The 20,591-nt window shown below is 49.5% G+C and overlaps 1 protein-coding gene across 1 annotated transcript; it reads right to left on the reverse strand.

Annotated features, from left to right (window-relative positions):
- Window positions 1-94: 94 nt before the first annotated feature.
- Raver1 (ribonucleoprotein, PTB binding 1) lies at window positions 95-14,268 on the reverse strand. Its single transcript, XM_027411481.2, has 13 exons — window positions 14,016-14,268; window positions 12,637-12,703; window positions 11,112-11,581; window positions 6,317-6,508; window positions 6,107-6,236; window positions 5,793-5,887; window positions 5,198-5,285; window positions 4,699-4,910; window positions 4,307-4,612; window positions 1,965-2,039; window positions 913-1,056; window positions 474-557; window positions 95-384 (listed from the first exon to the last, which is right to left on the reverse strand). Exons 1-13 carry the CDS (start codon window positions 14,232-14,234, stop codon window positions 238-240), a joined length of 2,229 nt encoding a protein of 742 aa, XP_027267282.1. The 5' UTR covers window positions 14,235-14,268; the 3' UTR covers window positions 95-237.
- Window positions 14,269-20,591: the final 6,323 nt, after the last annotated feature.

Genomic DNA, 20,591 nt, shown 5'->3' on the forward strand with positions numbered 1-20,591 from the left:
TAAGGCTGCAGGGTTTTGGCTCCAGGAGCAAGCCCACAGGTGTGGCCCCTAGACACCCCCACATTCCTTGAGCTCCGGCTGGTTGGTCAGCAAAGTCTTTTTCAGAGATTTCTCTATTACCCAAAGAAAGGATATTAAAAAAAATAATAAAAATAAAATCCCACAAAAACACAAACACCAGAAAAACCCAAAAGCAATTCGGTGCAGGCCCTTGGAGCATCTCTGGCGCCGACGTCTTTAGAAAATCCTCTTCCGCTTCAGGTAGGAGTCCGCGTAGTGGCCGCCGAGGCCCTGGGAGTGCTGGCCCACGTAGCTGCCCTCTGGGCTGGGCTCAGGCGAGGGGAGCAGGTGGGAAAAACTGCGCTTCTGGCCGCCCAGTGGGGTCTGGAGACAGATGGCAGGGGAGGCAGGGTCAGGGGCCTCTTAGGGGCCAGGGCTCCCCAGCCCGGTGCCACCCCTCCCCCTGCCCGTACCTTTAGCAGGTGGCTGTGACCATTGGGCCCAGGGCCAAGGCCCAGGAGCCCTTCACTGGAGCCCATTGGGGAGGAACCAACAGCCTAGAGGAAATCAAAGTGGTGGGGTGTCACCCCTGGAGGAAATCTTGAGCCCACTTCTAGCCTTGTGCCTGCCACCCAGAGCTACAAGGCCTGGTGGTGATGGAACTGTTTCTCCTCTATTCTCTGGGTATGAGACCACCCACATCTTAGGTGAGCTTGAGATGAGGGGAAGCTGCATAGTGTTAGGCTCCACACACACAAGAGGGAATCAAGTGGCCCATTGCCATTCCACCATGAGCAAAACTGTGAGCCCCACCACCAATGGAGCGGTATCTGAGGCACCTTGGATGACAAAGCCCTTAGAGACAAGACATGGAAACACAGGGCCCAGTCCTTGGTGGGGCAGGCTCCTCACCTTGTTGAGGTGGCTCTGCTTGAGGCCAGCCTGTAGGCCACTGGTGAAGTAAGAGTTGGGTGAACCGGAATAAAAATGAGAGAGGGGTCCCCCACTTCCTCCACCACTCCGAGGCTCATTGAAGCTGCTAGGTGGGGGGGACATCTGCAGAGAAAAGTCCAGCCCAGTGAGGAGGATAATGGTAGAAACCACACACGCACGCACGCTCATGCAACTAGGCTTGGTCATGTTGCTCTTCTGGGGACCTGTGGGGCTTACCCTGAACCCAGTGACCTTCACTTCAACAGACCACTGACTACTATGTGTGTGGCCAAGGGTGAGTCCCTGGTGAGCTCCCAGGAACAACCCACTGCCCCCAGGAAGAGAAATAAATGCTTGAGCCTAGAAATTTGAATTGGGCAACACAGCAAGATTGCCTCAAAAAATTTGTAGAAGCCAGGTGATGGTGGCATATGCCAACCTGGTCTACAGAGGAAGTTCCAGCATAGCCAGGGCTACACAGAGAAACCCTGAGTCAAAAGAAAAGAAAAAGAAAAACGTTTGTGGAGTTGAGCAATGAAAGAATGACATCTTGGGGCTGGAGAGATGGCTCAGAGGTTAACAGCACCGACTGCTCTTCCAGAGGTCCTGAGTTCAATTCCCAGCAACCACATGGTGGCTCACAACCATCCATTATGAGATCTGGTGCCCTCTTCTGATGTGCAGATATATATGGAAGCAGAATGTTGTATACATAATAAATAAATAAAATCTTTAAAAAAAAAAAAAAAAAAGAAAGAAAGAATGGCATTTCGGCCGGGCGTTGGTGGTGCACGACTTTAATGCCAGCACTTGGGAGGCAGAGGCAGGTGGATCTCTGTGAGATCGAGACCGGCCTGGTCTACAAGAGCTAGTTCCAGGACAGCCTCCAAAAGCCACAGAGAAACCCTGTCTCGAAAAACAAAAACAAAAATGGTATTTCTTGTTACACAGCTACTGCTGACTGCCATATCCACTTTAGTACACAGCCAGTACTATATTTAGGCCGCAGAACATGGTGTCTTGGCTCTTACCTTGTGTCGGCTGGGTCCATGAGGCCCTAGGGCTGGCTCCCGAGGGTGGGAGAAGAGCCGTCGAGGTCCCACATCCTAAAATTAAAGAGGCAAAGCATGGGGTGTGAGTGGGGGGACAGGATGGGTGTGAGGTGTTGGATGTTTGCAAACCTTACCTTGGGTAAGTTCCACACAATTTAACACTAGGGATTTATGACCCACACTTGGGCCTTCGGGGCTTCAGTGGGACAGGAAAGCAGATGTGGGGGCAGGTGTGCCTGAGTTCCAAGAATGGGTGCTGTGAAATGACTATGCACTGTGCTCACAATGGGAAAGGTGGACAGACAGATAACATGCTAAGGGCTTTCTCTAGGGACCGAGGCTGGCTTCCTTCCACAATATCATATAAACTGGGTGTGATGGTGAATGCCTGAGATCCCAGCACTCAAGTGGTAGAGATAAGAGGATAAGACATCAAGAGGCATCTCAGCTACATAGTGAGTTGAGGCCAGCCTGGGCTACATGAGGCCTTGCTCAAAAAAAAAAAAAAAAAAAAATCCCAAACCAAGTAAAAAGCCAGCATGGACTAAAGTGTGAAAGAGACACGGACAGGAGATTTAAGAAAAGGGAGCCGGGCGGTGTTGGCGCATGCCTTTAGTCCCAGCACTCGGGAGGCAGAGGCAGGTGGATCTCTGTGAGTTCGAGACCAGCCTGGTCTACAAGAGCTAGTACAGCCTCCAAAGCCACAGAGAAACCCTGTCTCGAAAAACAAAACAACAAAAAAACAAAACAAAACAACAACAACAACAAAAAAAGGGAATGTGTCAGCTACAAACTCCTGACTATCTACATGATACCAGAGAAAATATACGTGGCTGAGGCACCTTTGACACAAATGCCTGGACCCAAGAGTGTTTCTGACTCTTATGTTGCCTTGTATTTGGGAATACCACATCAAGAGACATTGGAAGGGGAGACCGTCCTTAAGTCCATCGAGAAATTCACCAGTGTCTCAGATATAATTCACACACATTTTATACTATTTTAAAAAATTTATTTTATTTTTGATTTTTGAGACAGTATTTCTCTGTGTAGCCCTGGCTGTGCTAGAACTCACTCTGTAGATCAGGCTGGCCTTAAAGTCACAGAGATTCACCTGCCTCTGCCTTGTGAGTCCTGAGACTGAAGGGGTGTGCCACCACCTCCTGGCACTTTTTGAACATACATGTAGCCATGTGTAGGTGCAAGGCCAACCTGTGGGAATAGGTTCTCCTGTCTACCACGTGGGACCAGGAACAGGAGGTAGGTCTTCAGGCTTTAAGGTAGGCATGATGGACAGCTGGGAGTCTCAGCAGCCCTTTTACTTTACTATTTTGTTTTCTTTTTTTTTCTGAGACAGGGTTTCTATGTAGTCCTGGCTGTCCTCTGCCTCCTGAGCCATGGGATTAAAGGTGTGTGCCACCACCACCAAGCCATCCTTTTATTTTCATTTCCTGATTTTGAGGGCCTCATGTAACCGGGCCAGCTTTGAACTCCTGATCATTCTGCCTTCACCTCCCGGGCTTGGCACAGAATCCAGCTAACAGTATGCTTCGGTTTTGTCTTGTGACGCGTGCGTGCATGCGTGCGTGCACCAGAGGATGACCTTGGGTGCTGTTCCTCAGGAGACATCCACCTTATTCTATAGTTTGTTGATGTGTTTGCACACTGTATGTATGGTGGATGGAGGGTGACTCTAGGATCTTTCTCCACTTTGTTCTCTGAAGTAAGGTTTCTCACTAATATCCAGAGCTTGCCAATTCCATTCATCTAGCTAGTCAGCTCCCCCCAGAAATGACCTTTCCACCTCAGACTCACTGGGATTACAGTAAACTGCAACACCTGCCCAGCATTTACACTGGTTCTGAGGACTCTCCAGTCCTTACACACTTCATATACTGAACCACTAATTGGCCTAGCCTGTCCACCTTTTGGAAACTGCTATGGTTCACTTGGAATTGCTATGTAGACCAGGCTGTCCTAGAACTCAGAGCAATCTTGCTGCCTCATAAGTAAACCCAGTTGAGATAGGGCCTCTTCACTGGCCTGGAATTTATATATTGGCCTAGCCCTCCTGTCTATCCCTGCTTCTTCAGAACTGGGCTAACAAGCATACTAGCCCTCCTGGTTCCATCCATGTGGACTCTGAGGCTGAGACTCAGGTCCTTATGCCTGTGACTGACCTATACCTCCCCAGCTACATTTCACACTTGGGATGTTCGGACCAGGGAACCTCAGTCTGCATGGTTTGTAGATGGACCAACTCTTCAGATGCCAAGGGCCACCCTCAAGACAGGCAAAATACAGGGTAGTCCAGTACTTACCGAGGGGTAATCAAAGCCATAGCTGTCAGGCAGCCCTGGCTCAGGGGGCAGGCGGTTGCTGGCAATGGGGCTAAGCAGGCGGGACTTCATCTGGAAGGCTTTGCTACCATTGTTGCTACCACTGCCTCCACCAGGAACTGCAGGGCTGGGCAACGGTGGCTCAGCTGGGCGGCGGCCTCTCCCAGAGCCTCCCCAGCCCCGGGTCTCCTTGCCTGCCAGGTTGCTGGATGGAAGCAGGCTGTGCAGATTCAGGTAGGGGTTCAAGGGGATGCGGTAGTCCTTTGGGGGCTCCCCCAACAGTGAGACCTGTAACAGGAGGGTTGTTTTTGCTAGGGCCCTGGGTAGAGGGGACTTCAAAGGGAGGGGAAGCTGGAAACAGGGTTGCACCTTACCCCAGGGGGTGTTGGCAGGGGCCCACTGTCCTTCGGGAGACCTCTAAGACTGGAGCCTCGGAGCCCCACAGGGGCTGGGGGTGGAGTGAGCTGGGATGCTGGGGGACCCAGACCCATGGGCTCCCGGTCACCCCCAGAAGGGCCCAGCAGTGGTGGTAGTAAGGGTTGTGGCTTCCCTCGGCGGGGCGGCAGTTCCGGGGCCAGGCCCCCCCCTAAAGAAAGAAGGAAGGTGTCAGCTAAGGGCCCAGACCTGAAGAGCCACTCTACCCATGGTCCTGGGAGAAAGGACAACAACCCTGTACCCTAGAGGTAGTTAGTGACTCAAGGTCTCTTTGGGCATCAGCATTTAAGACACTCCTAGCTGCCCTATGAGGTGGGCACCAAAGAAACAAGAGAATGACGCAGATAAATTAGGTGGCCTGCCCAAGGGTACACAGAATCCACTGGGGAAGGGCAGTGGTAGGACAGTATCTCTAGAGAGGTGGCGTGGCAACTTTACCTGCAGACAGCTCCCCAAGGAGGGAGTTGGCAGGTTGGGTCCCGGCCTGGAGGGTACCCAGAGGTGAGTCTCCCAGGATCCCAGGCTTCTAGAACAGAGTACAGTTGGCTAGAGGCGGGAACATTGTGGTCTAGGCAGCAGACATGGGCCTCCCAATCTTGGCAGTCACGATGCCCAGCACCACACACACACACATACGCGCGCACACACACACACACACACACACACACACACACACACGAGTCTCCCAGCACCCGTGACCCCACCCACCACCTACTCATGTGACCTATGGGTTCCCAAATGCCAGGCCCTGTCCATACACTAGAGATTGTATGGGAAACACCACGCCAGGGCTGTCACTCCATGTTCCACCACTGTCACACACATACAATGATAGTCCTTAGCACCCAGGCCCTTGCTCATCACAGAACAATGCTGGCCAAGGGTAACTACACCCCAACTGCACAAGGTTGGGCTTTATTACGCACATTCACTTTGGGAAGAGCACACATATCTCCAGAGCAGAGGGAAATCTAACTTCTGATATAAGGGATGGACTAGAAAAGGTACATGGTCCCCACTGTGAGGCTGTTACCTTCTGGCTCTGGCTTTGCAGGGCTAGCTGCAGTAGTGCAGTAGACAGGGCAGGCCCACTAAGCAGTGGCATGGCAGGGGGTGCACCCAAGAGGCCTGGAACGAAACATGGATGCTCTGTGATAATCCACTACCCAGCACAACAAGTTCTCAGAAGTGATGGATGGTACTGAAGGGCCCATGCAGGGAACGGTGGGTCTTTTCCTGCTGCAAGTTCTGCTCCCTTTAGGGACCTCCATCCTCATGTCACAGCTACCAACATGGTAAGAATGGCCTCTGCAAGATACCCCTACAATCATGTGTGGCCCATCTTACCCTGCTTGCCACTGGTGCCTCCATGCAGCAGAGGGTTGAGGAGCAGCTGGAGGGAGGCAGATGGGCCCAGGTTGTTCAATAGCTGCAGGATGTTTGGCTCAGGCAGGAGTCCCTTGCCTCGATTGAGAGCCTGAGGAGAGAACCACAGGAAGGCTCAAAGCAGAGGCCATGAAAAGGAGACACTGGTGTCCAGGGGGTACCCCTACTCACCGTGGCCTGGGCAGCAATGAGTGCTGCCAGCATGCTGCGGCCAGGGGGACCTGGAGCACAGAAGGACACACGTAGGTGACAGCCACCCAGGGCCAGGCCATCTGCCCGCTGTTGTGCAGCCTCTGCCATCTCTGCTGTCTCGTACTCCAGTACTGCAAAGCCCTTCAGCTGCCCATCCTGGCCACATGCCAGCTGTGGGAGATGCACTTATGAGCACCATGCAAGTAACCACACAGACCAGACACTGACCCCAACCTGTGACAGTAAACCCTTGGAGAGGATGACTACTTGCTATTCACCATTCTCACCCTTGTGCTCATTATCTGGTCACTAAATCAGTGCAGTGGCCCTAGAAAGTCAGCTTGCCCAAGGCCACATGGCTAGCCAGAGGGCAGAAATAGGACCCATCTCAACTGAAGCCACTGTGCTGGTATTTGTGTTGACAAGCTGAGAACAAATTCTGACAGGAACATCAGGAGGTAAAGGATGGTGGCAGAGTATGTCCTGAACACATACCTTGGGCCATAGACACTTTGGCAGGGGACTGATTTGGAAGGAGGCACTCAGGCCTGCTAGGTAGCCAGGGCCCACAGGTTGGTTATTCAAGGCTATTGCCAGGTAGATGTGCGGATCATGGTGCCACTCAGAGACATACAAGTCACAGGCAGAGCTCTGTCATTACACCAGCTTCCTCAAAAAAGCCCAGTGGTTTCTTGGGTAGATATCCCCCATATAGAAGCTCACACTGGGTGTATTCCAGCAATGAGATCGAATGGCAGCTAGACTGGTCCAATGCTGCCCATACTGTATTATTGTATTTTAAAATTTTTATTAGACAGGATCTCCCTGTATTGCTCTGGATAGCCTGGAACTCATAAACAAGCATGACCTTGAACTCACAGGTACCTGCCTGACTCTGCCTCCTGGGTGTTGGATTAAAGGCACATGCTGCCACACCCAACCCTTCAAGAAAATAGGTTTTTGTTTTTTTGTTTTGTTTTTTCTTTTTCGAGACAGGGTTTCTTTGTGGCTTTGGAGGCTGTCCTGGAAGTAAGTCCTGTAGACCATGCTGGTCTCAAACTCACAGAGATCCACCTGCTTCTGCCTCCAGAGTGCTGGGATTAAAGCCGTGTACTACTACTGCTGGCATTTTTGGGGTTTGTTGAGTCAGGGTTTCTCTGTGGCTTTGGAGGCTGTCCTGGAACTCACTTTGTAGACCAGGCGGTCTTGAACTCAGAGATCTGCCAGCCTCTGCCTCCCAAGTGCTGGGATTAAAGGTGTGCACTGGGATTAAAGGTGCCCAGCAAGAAAATAGGTTTTTGGGGTGTGTGTGTGTGTGTGTTTTGTGTGTGTCAGTCATGTACAGAGAAGGACAACTGTTCCCTATTCATTCTCCATTCCTTTGAGACAGGTTCTCTCCTGAACCTGGGGCTCACACTTTCTGGGCTAAACTGGAAAATAGGAAGGGATCTTCCTGTCTCCACCTTCAGTGCTGTGTTTACACAGTGAGACACTATTTTGAAAGAGAATGTCTCAAAAGAAAGAGAAAAGGAATAAGGGAGAAAAAAAAGATGGCAAGATAAAGTCTTGGTACGTTGGCATACCCCTGTAACCACAGCAAGAAGGTCAAGAGTTCAAAGCTGGCCATAACTACATAGCAAATTTCAAAATAGCCTTGGCTACCTCATGATAACTTGTCTCAGAAGTAAAATATCAGGCTGGAGAGATGGCTCAGAGGTTAAGAGCACTGCCTGCTCTTCCAGAGGTTCTGAGTTCAATTCCCAGCAACTACATGGTGGCTTACAACTATCTTTAGAGATGCTGTGCCTTCTTCTGGCCTGCAGGCATACATGAAGGCAGAACACCGTATATGGAAATATACTTAGTAACATAATAAATAAATCGGGAAGCCGGGCATTGGTGGCGCACGCCTTTCATCCCAGCATTCAGGAGGCAGAGACAGGTGGATCTCTGTGAGTTCGAGACCAGCCTGGTCTACAAGAGCTAGTTACAGGACAGCCTCCAAAGCCACAGAGAAACCCTGCCTCAAAAACCAAAATAAATAAAAAAAATAATAAATAAAAATAAATAGATAAATCTTGAAAAAGTTAAAAAAAAAAAAAAAAAAGAAGTAAAGTAGTAGTAGTAAAATATCAGCCCTTGCTCGGCCAAGAAGCCAGGCAGTGATGCACACCTTTAATCCCAGCAGTAAGGAGGCTGAGGCAGGCAGATCTTTTGAGTTTGAGGCTAGCCTGATCTACAATGCTAGTTCTAGGACAGTTAAGGCTGTTACACAGTGAAACCCTGACTTGAAAAGACAAACAAACATACAGCAGGTAAGCACCAATCAATAGGGCCCAGGTTTAGTTCCCAGCACCCACGGAGAACCCAGGCAGGGAAAGCAATGAGAGGATCCAAGCATAAAATCAGGTACAATAGACATGGAACATGTCCCCAAGCTGTACTTTCAGCCCAGGAAGACTGTTACTAAGTATATTTCCATAGCAGCTCCCTGACTGTGAGCCCAGGCAGGTGGAGCCCTCATCCAGTCTTCTTACTTTTTTTAAAGACAGGGTCTCACTATGTAGCCCAAGCTGGCCTTGAACTCAGAGATCTTTCTGCCTCTACTTATGCAGAACTAGGATTTAAAGGCATATATCACAGCAAGACTTGGTGGCACATACCTTTAATTCTAGCACTCAGGAGGCAGAGTCAGGTGGAGGATCTCTGAGTTCAGGATCAGCCTGGTCTACAGGGTGAGTTCCTGGACAGTCAGGGCTATGTAGAGAGACCCCATTTAAAAAAAAAAAAAAAGGAAACAGAGAGAGAAAAAAAGTGTGTGTGTATCATTATGCCCAGTGCTTTATTACTTGTAAAAAAATATTTTATTTCATGTGTGTGTGAGTTCATGTGTGTTGTGTCATGGGACATGTGTGGAGATCAGGGGACAACCTGAGGGAATTGGTTCTCTTTCTACAGTGTAAGGTCCAGGAATCAAACTCATGTCATCAGGCTTGTCCTTACTACTGAGCTGGAATGAATCTAGATCCTTGTGCAGGCCAAGCAGCTGTTCTACAGCCGAGCCACACCCCAGCCCCTCCTTGGTGGATTCTAGGCAGGCGCTCTACCCATGAACCACACCCAAGGCCCATAACTGTGCTCATCTTATGAACAGACAGATGCAAAGGGGTCCCAGTGTGACCAGGACCACATGAGTTCTCAACAGGGAGATGGAGACCTAGACCTTGATCTGTCCGACCCTCAAGTCCGTGTTCTTTCTATTCAGGGCACCAGAACACAACTGTGGACTCCACACTCAGTAAGTATATAATGAGGAGCTGCAATATAGCTCTATGGTAAAGCACTTGCTGGGCAAGGCCCTGACTTCCTTTCCCAGCACTGGCAAAATAAATAAATACACAGAAACACAAGAATGAAGGGGCAAGCTTTTATAATAATTCACAAGGGCCAGTAAAAGGTCTCAGTAGGCAAAGAAGCTCCCTATAATCCTCACAGACTGAGTTTGATCCCAGTATCCACTTGGTTGAAGAAGAAATGAGGCCTGTAAGCTGTCCTCTGAACCTGTACAGGTACTGCAGTATGCAGGCTTGTATGCACACGTAAACAGAGATATACAAATAAGTATATAAAAGTTTGCTGTTTTGTTTTGTTTTGTTTTTTAAAAGATACTGTGGTGGTTTGAAAGAAAATGGACTCCAAAGGGAGTGGCACTATTAGGAGTAACCTTGTTGGAAAAAGTGTGTCACTGGGGGAGGGGGGGCGCCTTTGAGTTCTCCTATGCTCAAGCATCTCCCAGTATCACAGTTCACTTCCTGTTTCCTTCTGATCAAGACTATAGCCAGCACCGTGTCTCATTATGATAATAATGAACTAAAACCTCTGAAACTCTGCAGAGGCAGAGGCAGGCAGATCTCTGTGAGTTGGAGACCAGCCCGGTCTACAGAGCAAGTTCCAGGACAGCCTCCAAAACAATAACACAGAGAAACCCTGTCTGGGCGGGGGTTGTAACAGAAACCCTTTTAATACTTAGCCTCTCTAGGCTAAGTACTGTGGTGAATGTCTTTAATTCCTGCACTCAGGAAGCAAAGGCAGGCAGATCTCTAAGTTCTAGGCTAGCCAGGGCTACAAATGAGACCTGTCTAGAAAAAGGGTGGGGAAGACAAGAGAGAACAAGGTGCGGACAGAGGGACTTGCCAAGGATATAGAAGGGTGGAATCCATCCAACCCTGGCTTGGTGCTGGGATCCCACAGAGGCTCAAGAAGCCTTTGATGAGAACTGGGGCTGGGGCTGAGCAGGTAGAGTACTTGCCTAGAATGCAGGAAGCCCTAGGGAATTATAACCCCTACACCACATAAACTTAGCATGGTGGAACACGCCCTACTTGAGAAGCAGAGCCTGGAGGATCTGGAATTCAAGCTCATCCTCAGCTACATTCCAAGTTCGTCAATATGGGCTACACGAGATTCTATCTCAAAATAAAATGAACAACATGAGCCAGGCAGAGTGCCACCCTACCCATAATTCTGGCAATCATGAAGGGTAGGAAAGAGGATAGTGTTTTTAGGCTAGCCTGGGCTACATAGCATAAAGTAATGAGTGAGTGAATGATGAGTGCATGAACAGGACTCCCATGATACTTATAATAAGTAAGCTGAGGATTTGCATTCAGACCTTTGGAACATCTGGGCTCTAACCACCATACCCCAGAACCTCTCCCAGGAACCCCATTCAAAACTGTGTGACGGCTGCTTCATCAAAGGGTCTAGGACTTACCTGACAGAAGGTGGGGGTATAGACGGCTGACAGTGCCTGGCGCAGAGCATCCACATCACTGAAGCCTGGTGGCAGGTGGTCCACACAGAGGCACCGGGAGTGCAACAAGGCAGGAGTCAGCTGCCCTGCATCTGTCCAGTGCACATACAATGTGCGTGGGCCCAGTGGCTTGCCCAACAAATCGGACTTGGCCCTGGCAGCCGAGTCTTTCTTCATGTACTCTGCAAAGCCATAGCCCTTAGAGTGGCCTGTTCGCTCGCTGTACACTAGGAAGCAGCGCTCCAGGCTGCCAAAGGGCCGCACCAGCTCCTCAAACTGTGCCTGTGTCAGGCTGGGTGGCAGGTTGGCCACGCACAATAGAGCATCGGTAGGCTGCAACTGAACTGACAGCTCCCGCTCTCGAAGGCGGCTCTGGTGGAAGGCGTTGATGGCAGCTTCAGCCTGCTCCCCATTCAGTAGGGTCACAAAAGCTGCGAAGTACAAGAGGACTTAGGGTCAGAGTGAACTTCTGACTCCCTAACCTGGGTCCTCTAAACTGGATGTGATGGCAAAACCAGGAACATCAACTGCCATTGGCAAGCACAAACCAACAAGCCTTGGATTCCCACCAGTCCCTCTCCCTGACACCTCCCATAGCAGCCCTAAAAAACCAAGGGCTGGGCCAGGCAGTGGTGGTGCACGTCTTTAGTCCCAGCACTGGGAGGCAGAGGCAGTCAGATCTCTGAGAGTTCGAGACCATCCTGGTCTACAGAGCTAGTTCCAGGGCAGCCTCCAAAGCTATAGAGAAACCCTGTCTCCAAAAACCAAAACAACAACAACAACAACAAAACAAGGGCTGGGACTGGGAACACAGCTCAGTTGGTACAGTGCTTGCCTAGCATGCATGAGGCCTTGGGCTCCATCTATAGGCCAGGTGTGGTAGAACACACCTGTGACTTCAACACGGGGAAGACTGAAGCAGAAGGACAGAAATGCAAGCTCATCTCATCCTTGGTAACACATTGAGTTGAGGCCACCTTGAGCTACATGACACACTGTCTCAAAACCACAAACGGAGGGCTGGGGATGTAGTTCAGCATTAAGAGTATTCATCTTTAGCACCACAAAATACAAATAATAAAAAAAATGTCAGGACTAAGGCTGCACCTCATCAGTAGAGCACGTGTAAGGCCCCAACTTCAAGCTCAGCATCACACACACACACACACCCCAACAACAAAGCTGGCATGGTGGTGCACACCTCTAATCCCAGCACTCAGGAAACAAAGGCAGGAAGGTTGATCTCTGTGATTTCAAGGCCAACCTGATCTACCGAGTTTCAGGCCAGCCAGGACTATATTGGTCCTGTCTCAAAAAAAAAGTTAAGAAATGGAAAGTCAGGACAAGGATCAGACAGGAGCTCCTTTTGAGCCCATCCTCTAGGACAATATGGGACCCACAGTGCAGGATAATAAATGCTGAGCCAAGTCCCTCCTGTCAGTTGGGGACTGTCATCCTTGCCCTGGTCCACCCATGGCCCACAAACCTGTCCCTTTGTATTTGTCCACAAAACAGTACTTGAGTTCGTAGTCGCTCAGAAGATCATGTACTTCCTGCAGAGACACAATCAGAATTGGGGAGTCACTAGCCAGGCCTACCTGTAAGTGGACCAGCCACATAGGAAGATAAATGAACATCTCCATTTTACTGTAACAACTATCTTCTATCCAAGGCTGTGCAGGGCAAGGTTGTAGATTACATGCTGGGAACACTAACAACTCAAACCAAATGCCATCATGGAGGTTACCCAACTTGTCTGATTCCCTATGGAAGATCCCACCAATTTTAGAGCTAATTACTTAGCCATTTTGTCCACAAGGAAACTGAGGCTGTAAGAGGTGAACCACACAAATTGTCAGGCCAACAGGGAGCATGCTATCTGGGGTACCCGACCAGGGACGCCATACACTTAATGACCATATTCTGTGTGGCTGTCTGCAAGGGTCACCCCCAAACTCCCTCATGATGACAGGGCTGGCTTCCAAGGCAAGCTGCCTGGCCTGCTTGCACCTGATGACCTGTGTATGAGTCCAATACACAGATTCATATATGCACTACACCATGCCACAGGTGTCTATCCAGGTCTGTCCCCATATCGTGTTCCCCACACCTCTGGAGCTTCAAAAGCCATGTGTCCACACAGTAGTAGGTGCTAGGGTGAGCCAATGAGCAGAGGTCCTTAGCAGCAAGCAGAAAGGTCCTATGTCACCACCAACGGGGCAGGGCCACATTGATACCACTTTCTTGGGTTCAAAGAGCATTGCACGCCCTGCTCCATGTAGGTACCCAAGAGAAGGGCACTTCCGGCAGACAAGATTAGCCACAGGGAAGTGCCACAAAATACACAATCCCACCTCAACCCCACCCTCCCTGCCCGTTCATGTCGAAGGGAGAAGATTTCGTTTTCTAGAAGGGAAGGATGCAGCTCCAACTCCCGTGTGGACATCTTAAAGGTGTGGATTCACCCTAACCCTGACACTTCCAGATCTGAGCTCCCGCCACCCCATGACAGAAGAGGGAAAGCACCCGCTGAGTATGCACGGACCAGCTGGAGTCCCTATTTCAATCAACCCATTCACAGTGCCCTGCACACACTTCAGTGAGGCCACAGCGGCGCGCCCCCTGAAACTACCTGTCCCTTGGTGTCGCCCGAGCCCGGTGTCGCCCCTAGCAACGCTGGTCCGTAGTCCAAAGTTGGTTTTGTGCCCTTCCCGATCGTGCCCTTTCCACCTCGTTCTTAACCCGAACCAGGGAGAGGGTAAGACTCTGGGCAAAGCCCCCGCACTCAGCAGCGTTGGTACCGCCTGGTTTCCCCCTGCGCACGCGCACCGTGGTATTTCCCGCCACGCTCTCACCCCCCCATACCTGGTTGGTCACGTCCCCCGGGAGGCCTCGGATCAGTATCTTGCGGCGGTTACGGAACTGGCGTTCAGTATGTTCCAGGCGTTTCCGGATCTCTTCCGGATCGAGCGGTAGCAACTCTTGTTCAGGCGCTCGACGATCGGCGGTCTCGGGAGTTTCCGCTTCGGCCTCCGCCTCCGGGCTGAGCGGCGGCCGGTGAGTAACGGACACGTCGGCCGCCATCTTGGGAAACCCGGCGCCTTCTGGGACCAGCGAGCTCAGGGCGGAGCGACATAGAGCGGCAAGGAGGGCGCGCGTACTGATTGGTTAGTGGAAGTCCCGCCTCTTGCCCAGCCCCCTTCAGCCTATTGGCTGGATCGAGCGCCGCCCCCTTCTCCTGACTCTTAGCCATTGAGAAGGGCGGAGCTGCTGCAAGGTAATGACGAAAATCCATCCTGTCTACACCTCCGCCTGAAGAGCGAGTGAGGCACACACCTGTAATCTCAGCTCTTGGGAGGTAAAGGCGGGATATCTTCTGATGTCATCCTCAGCTGCATCCCAATCAGGATCGTGGAGATCCTGTCTCAAAGGGGAAAACGAGTCAAACCGTAGACAAAAACTAGGTGCGGTGATGAAATTGATGTAGCAGGATCAAAAGCTGAAAGTCGGCTGTACTTACCACACCACTCAAGTTCGAGACCAGCATGATTCAAAAAGTAAAGAAACCCAACCAAATGCTGGGTGGTGTCGGCACACGCCTTTAATCCCAGCACTTGGAGGCAGAGGCAGGCGGATGTGAGTTCAAGGCCAGCCTGGTCTACAGAGTAAATTCCAGGACAGCCAGGACTGTTACACAGAGAAACCCTGTCTCAAAAAACCAAAACAACAACAAAACAAAACCTGGCATTATCCCAGTATTCTGAGGGCCTACAAAGTGATTCTGTGAATCCCAGGCCAGCCTGATCTGCATAGGAAGACTCAGTCTCAAAAAAAAAAAGAAAAGAAAAAAGAAAAAGAAGCACCTATTGCTAGGCATGGCAATCCGAGTTTGCATCCCCATACCACTTGGTAGGAGTGCTAGAGACAGATGTCTAGCCTAGGAAGCAAAAGGGTAAACATGAACTGGCAATGTCAGAATCAGGAAAGAAGATCAGCAGTTGATAATGACAGACATGGATCTCGAAGCAGAAAGCTGTTTTCAGGAGTGTATGGGCAAGTGCTCTCCAATAACAATAATAATTATTATTATAATGTGCTTTCTCAAACATTTTCTGGATTTACTTACTGAAATAAACTGTTGGGGCATTTTGTTTCTCAGAAAAAAAATCAAAACACAAGCCATAGAATTTGAAGGTTTTATTGATGTGAAACTTGATACAGCCCAGTCACCAGCAATCTTGACCTAAGATTCCTCCAGCTCAGGGTAACTCTTCTAGGACTGTGTCTTCAGACTGCAGTGGCCTGAGAGGCACAGAGGTGCTTGCGTTTGTTTCTCAGGGGGTAGCTGCCACTCTGGTTCTGAATGGTCCCCACACACTGGGGCATGAACAGCTCTATGATAATGATGACCAACCAGGAGCCCTGATCTGCACGGAGATACCCAGCTAAATATGTGTGCCCTGGGCTCCTGCTAAATGGGCCCTGGAAGACCTTACAGGATCCCCTCTTACCTTGAATGCCAATCATTATGACAAAGGTGTCGTTCGTTGACCCTTGCCTTGGGCTGGCAGTGATAGGTGCATTGTGGCTTAGGTTGACACATACACCTCATGCTTGGAGCCCTCATGCTGGAGCTTTGTGCTGCATTGTCCTGGACCTGGCACTTTAGGAGGTGTACGTAAGCCTCTTGAGGTACAAGTGGCCAGGCCCTGCATCTAGACTACTCTAATGGCCAAACCCAACCCCTTGTGGGTGTGTGAATGTCCAGATCCCGCCCCCCCAGGCAGCCAAGCTCTTTCCTACAAAGAAACCCAAGATCAGGCTACAAAATCGCACAAATCCCAATATACCCTGGAATCCCCTCCCCACCCCCCAAAAAAACCTATATGTCTGTTTCCTGTTCAGTTCTTTCCTAAGCAGAGGCAGCCACCCTCCTGTGCTTTTCCAATAAATCTCTTGTGTGAGCTTTGTTATGCTGTGTGACTTTGTGGTTTTCCTTGGCTCCCAACTGCCAGAATACCTTTCAGGGCTGTCATACTTTCAGAGGGTAGTCCTATGTTTCCACACAGAGACTACTGGGACAGACATTTAGCACAGTCGATTTTTTTTTCTTTCTTATTTTGATTTCTCAAGACAGGGTAGGGTTTCTCTGTGTAAGAGTCCTGGCTGTCCTGGAACTTGGTTTTGTAGACCAGGCTGGCCTTGAACTCACTGAGATATGCCTGCCTCTGCCTCCCAAGTGCTGGAATTAAAGGTGTGTGCCACCATTGCCCGGCTAGCACAGTCAATCTTAGAGCCATCTTACAAGTCCAACCCAGTTCCAGGGGCACATTCATTCTCAAGTCACTTCTAGAGCCACCCTGCCCAATGGCATGCTTGTACCTTCTCAGCTTGGACACCTACTGCTCTGGCTCAGCTCAAACCCTTTACTGAAAGCTCACAGCTGTCTGGGGCTGAGGTATTCTGGTACAGCCTCAACCCTTGTGGCTGGAGGTCCAGTTTGGCATGGCAGGAGAAAGTGGCCACATGGTTGCTTCTATTCTAACACTATGGCTGTGACCTCTGTAAGAATCCCTCATCTTACACGAGCTGTCAGGTCAACTCTTCCTCCCATGGAATAGCACCATGCTGAGGTGGTTCTGAGGCTCACCATCCACCTCCTGGCAGTGCAGTGTAAGGTTTCTGTCCATGGGCTGCCAGGGGAGTAAGGGGTGGGCAGCTCAACACACTTAGGAAAGGGCAGGCACAGGCCAGAGACTCACCATAAGAACTGGGAGGAGAAAGACAGGGTATACCAGCTGAAGAACTATGAACTGGGCCTTTTTTACATACCATTACAGGCATGATACCACGCCATAGCCCCGCCTTTCACTGGGAGATTCTAGGCAGGGACTCTACCAGTGATTCTAGTTCCCAGTCCCTTCCTCACTGGAGGAATTTTAGAAGGGCCTCTTACTTTCAGCTGTACCCTTAACCCCTTTCTGGTTATTCCAGAAACATTCAGAGGACAAAGGGGCAATTTCCTTTTGTTCCTGCATCAGGCACTAAGATAAAAGATATTTAGTTTTCAAGGACATTACAGTGTATGTGGGGGGTGACCATTTATGGTAATACCATAAGGAACAAACGGGAGAGAGGCCAGCCTGGTCCACAGAGTGAGTTCCAGGACAGCCAGGGTTACATAGTGAAACTCTATCTCAAAAAAGACCAAAAAAATAAAAAATTAAAAGAAACAAGGAAGAGTCGATCATGGTGGTACATATCTTTAATCCCAACACTCAGAAGGCAAAAGCAGGGAGATCTCTCTGAGTTCAAGGTCAGCCTCGTCTACAGAGGGAGTTCATGGACAGCCAGGGCTACACAGAAAAACCCTGTCTTAAAAAAAGAAAAGAAACAAATAAAAAAGAGATCAGGTGGCAGTGGAGGAGCATGCCTATGGTCCTAGACTCTGTTCAAAACAAAAAAAAAAAAAAAAAAAAGAAAGAAAAGAAAAAAAAGAGCCACACACCTTTAATCCCAATACTCTGGAGGCAGAGGTAGGAGAATCTCTGTGAGTTCAAGGCCAGCCTTGTCTACAGAGCGAGTGCCAGGACAGCTAGGGCTACAGAGAGAAACCCTGTCTCACAGAGAGAGTGAGAGAGACAGAGCGAGACAGAGAGAGAAAGGAAACATTCATCTCTACATTTGCTGTGCACCCCTCTCTTTACACAGAATAGAGCCTGAGTTGTGTATGTCTCTAGCACACAAGAGGCTGAGGCAAGAGGATCACCAATTCTAGGCTAGCCTGGGCTACATAATAAGACCTTGCCTCAAACAACTGAAAAAAGAGATTAAGAATATGGCTCAGAGCCAGGCGGTGATGGCGCAAGCCTTTAATCCCAGCACTCGGGAGGCAGAGGCAGTTGGATCTCTGTGAGTTCGAGAATAGCCTGGTCTATAAGAGCTAGTTCCAGGACAGCCTCCAAAGCCACAGAGAAACCCTGTCTCAAAAAACCAAATATATATATATATATATATATATATATATATATATATATATATGGCTCAGGCATGTTGTGGGGGCACAGGCTGATAGGATTTGCTGAAGGAGGTGGAGACAGGAGGATCTTGAGTTCGAGGCCAGCCTGGGCTACACATTTTGCCAGGTGGTGGTGACACACACCTTTAATCCCAGTACTTGGGAGACAGAGGCAAGCAGATTTCTGAGTTCAAGGCTAGCCTGGTCTACAGAACTAGTTCCAGGACAGCCAGAGCTGTTACACATAGAAACCCTGTCTCAAAAAATAAAGTAAAATAAAATAAAATAAAGAAAAAAAAACTATGGCTCAGTTGGTAGAGCACTTGCTTGGGACTCGTGAAGAGCTGGATTTCATCCCAGTAACTATTAAGCCAGGCATGGTAGTGTACATTTGTTATCCCAGCACTCATGAAGTAGAGGCAGGGGCTCAGTGGCAAGAATTGTGTCCTCATCCACAGGACCTGGGTGTGATTCCCAACACTCATGACAACTCATAACTGTCTGTAATTCCAGTTCTGGGGGATCCAATGATCTCTTATGGCCTCTGTGGGCACCAGACATACATGTGCACAGACAAGCACATAGGCAAAACACCCATACATATAAAATCAAATTTTAAAAAAGAAGCAGAGCAGGCACCCATAACATGGTTTAGTAGGTAAAGGTGCTTGCTGCCAAGCCTGAGGACATGAGAGTAACATTTAGGACCCACATATCTGAAGGAGAGAATTGATTCCCACAGGTTGTCCTCTGACCATCACTTAGAACATCTCACACACAAATGTAGTTTAAAATGGGGCAAAGAAGTAGGGTTAGGAGGATAGTAATTCAAGGGCATCCTTCCAAGTATACAGTTGAAGGGACCAGCTCCCCATTTCGGCAGCCATAACAGCCGAACACGTATTTGTCTGACCTTGTCTTAGTCACTAAGGTCAGATGCCTGCCCCTTTCGGCAGCCATAACAGCTGAACACTTGCTTGCCAGACCTTGCCTTGGTCACTAGGAAGTCAGATGCCTGCCTCGTGGCAAGGGACCAATCAGAAGTTAACTGGTGGTTCTATGCTTTACGGCTCTGGGTGTGCTTTACGGACAAGCGCACAGCAATGACGCACAGAGCATAGCGACCAACTTTGGAGGGCCTATGGGCCATAATAACCAGTTAGCCAATCAACACAGAGCAAACCCTCCAAGCCTGGAGGCACACCAATCCTGAGCCTGTGCGTACCCCTAGGCATGCCCCTTACACTGCCCTATAAGATCTCCATGCAGACGCTTCGCAGTGTCTTTCCTAGCCATCCACCATGGTGGATGGATGAAAGGCCTGAGCTAACATGGGGTTAGCTCGTTAAACAACTACAATAAAGCCTCTTGCTGTTTGTATCAAGCTTTCAACTCCACATGGTGATTGGGGTGGCCACGGTCCTGGGCTGAGATCCTGGAGGCCTGAGCTTTCCAGGGGTCTTACACAGTGACTTCAATGGCAGCCTGGGCTACATAAGACCTTGTCTCAAAATGGGGTGGGGTGGTGGAAGAATAGAGATGGAGGGAAAGCACAAGCACCCACTGGCATACACAGACATTCATGGAGACTTCCACATAGCCATGTGGACACAAAGAGATACACACAGGTAAGGACACATGGAGGGCATGCAGTCACACTTAGGACACCATACTATCTACCAAAGGCATTTCAGACTGGCTACCTGAGCATTGTAGCCTGAGGTTTAATATTCTTTTTTTTTTCATTTGTTGAGATAAGGTCTTGCTATGCTGCCCTGAATCTGAATAGCTGGGCTCAAGCAATCCTCCTGCCTCAGCTTCCCTAAAAGCAGGATTGATGGGGGGCATGTCCTTCTGTATATGTGGTTCTCTTATTGGTTGACGAATAAAACACTGTTTGGCCATTGGAGGCAGGAAGATAGGCAGGGCTAGGAGACGAGGAGAATTCTGGGAAAGGTAGGCAGGGAGAGATCTGGAGAGTCACAATGTAGACCACAAAAGAGTAACAGGTCCGGGCATTTTCCAGTAAGCCAAGACTATGTGGAAATATATAGATTTATAGAAATGGGTTATTAAGATAGCTAGCCAATAAGTAGCCCTAACCATTGGCCAACAGTTTAATAGTTAATATAAATCTTTTGTGTGTTTATTTGGGGCTGAGAAGGGTGGCTGGACCTGGTGGGACAAGAAAATCTCCAGAAACAAAGGGCCTATAGGTAATGCCACCACATCTAATTTTTCTATTAGTGTCTTGTTGTTCTGAGCCTAACCTTTTTTTTTTTAAGATTTATTATTATGTAAGTCGGGCGTTGGTGGCACACACCTTTAATCCCAGCATTCAGGAGGCAGAGGAAGGCAGATCTTTTGTGAGTTCTAGGCCAGCCTGATCTACAGAGCGAGTTCCAGGAGAGGCTCCAAAGCTA

This window comes from Cricetulus griseus, chromosome 4 (assembly GCF_003668045.3).
Source record: "Cricetulus griseus strain 17A/GY chromosome 4, alternate assembly CriGri-PICRH-1.0, whole genome shotgun sequence".
NCBI lineage: Eukaryota > Metazoa > Chordata > Mammalia > Rodentia > Cricetidae > Cricetulus > Cricetulus griseus.

Bases quoted from the DNA above. Each gene is read 5' to 3' on its own strand.
- Raver1 (XM_027411481.2), bottom strand. From the start codon at position 14,234: ATGGCGGCCGACGTGTCCGTTACTCACCGGCCGCCGCTCAGCCCGGAG. The intron at 2,040-4,306 runs GTAAGTACTGGA...CTTTAATTTTAG, and splicing joins ATGGCTTTGATTACCCCTCG to GATGTGGGACCTCGACGGCT. The intron at 558-912 runs GTGAGGAGCCTG...GATTTCCTCTAG, and splicing joins AGCAGAGCCACCTCAACAAG to GCTGTTGGTTCCTCCCCAAT.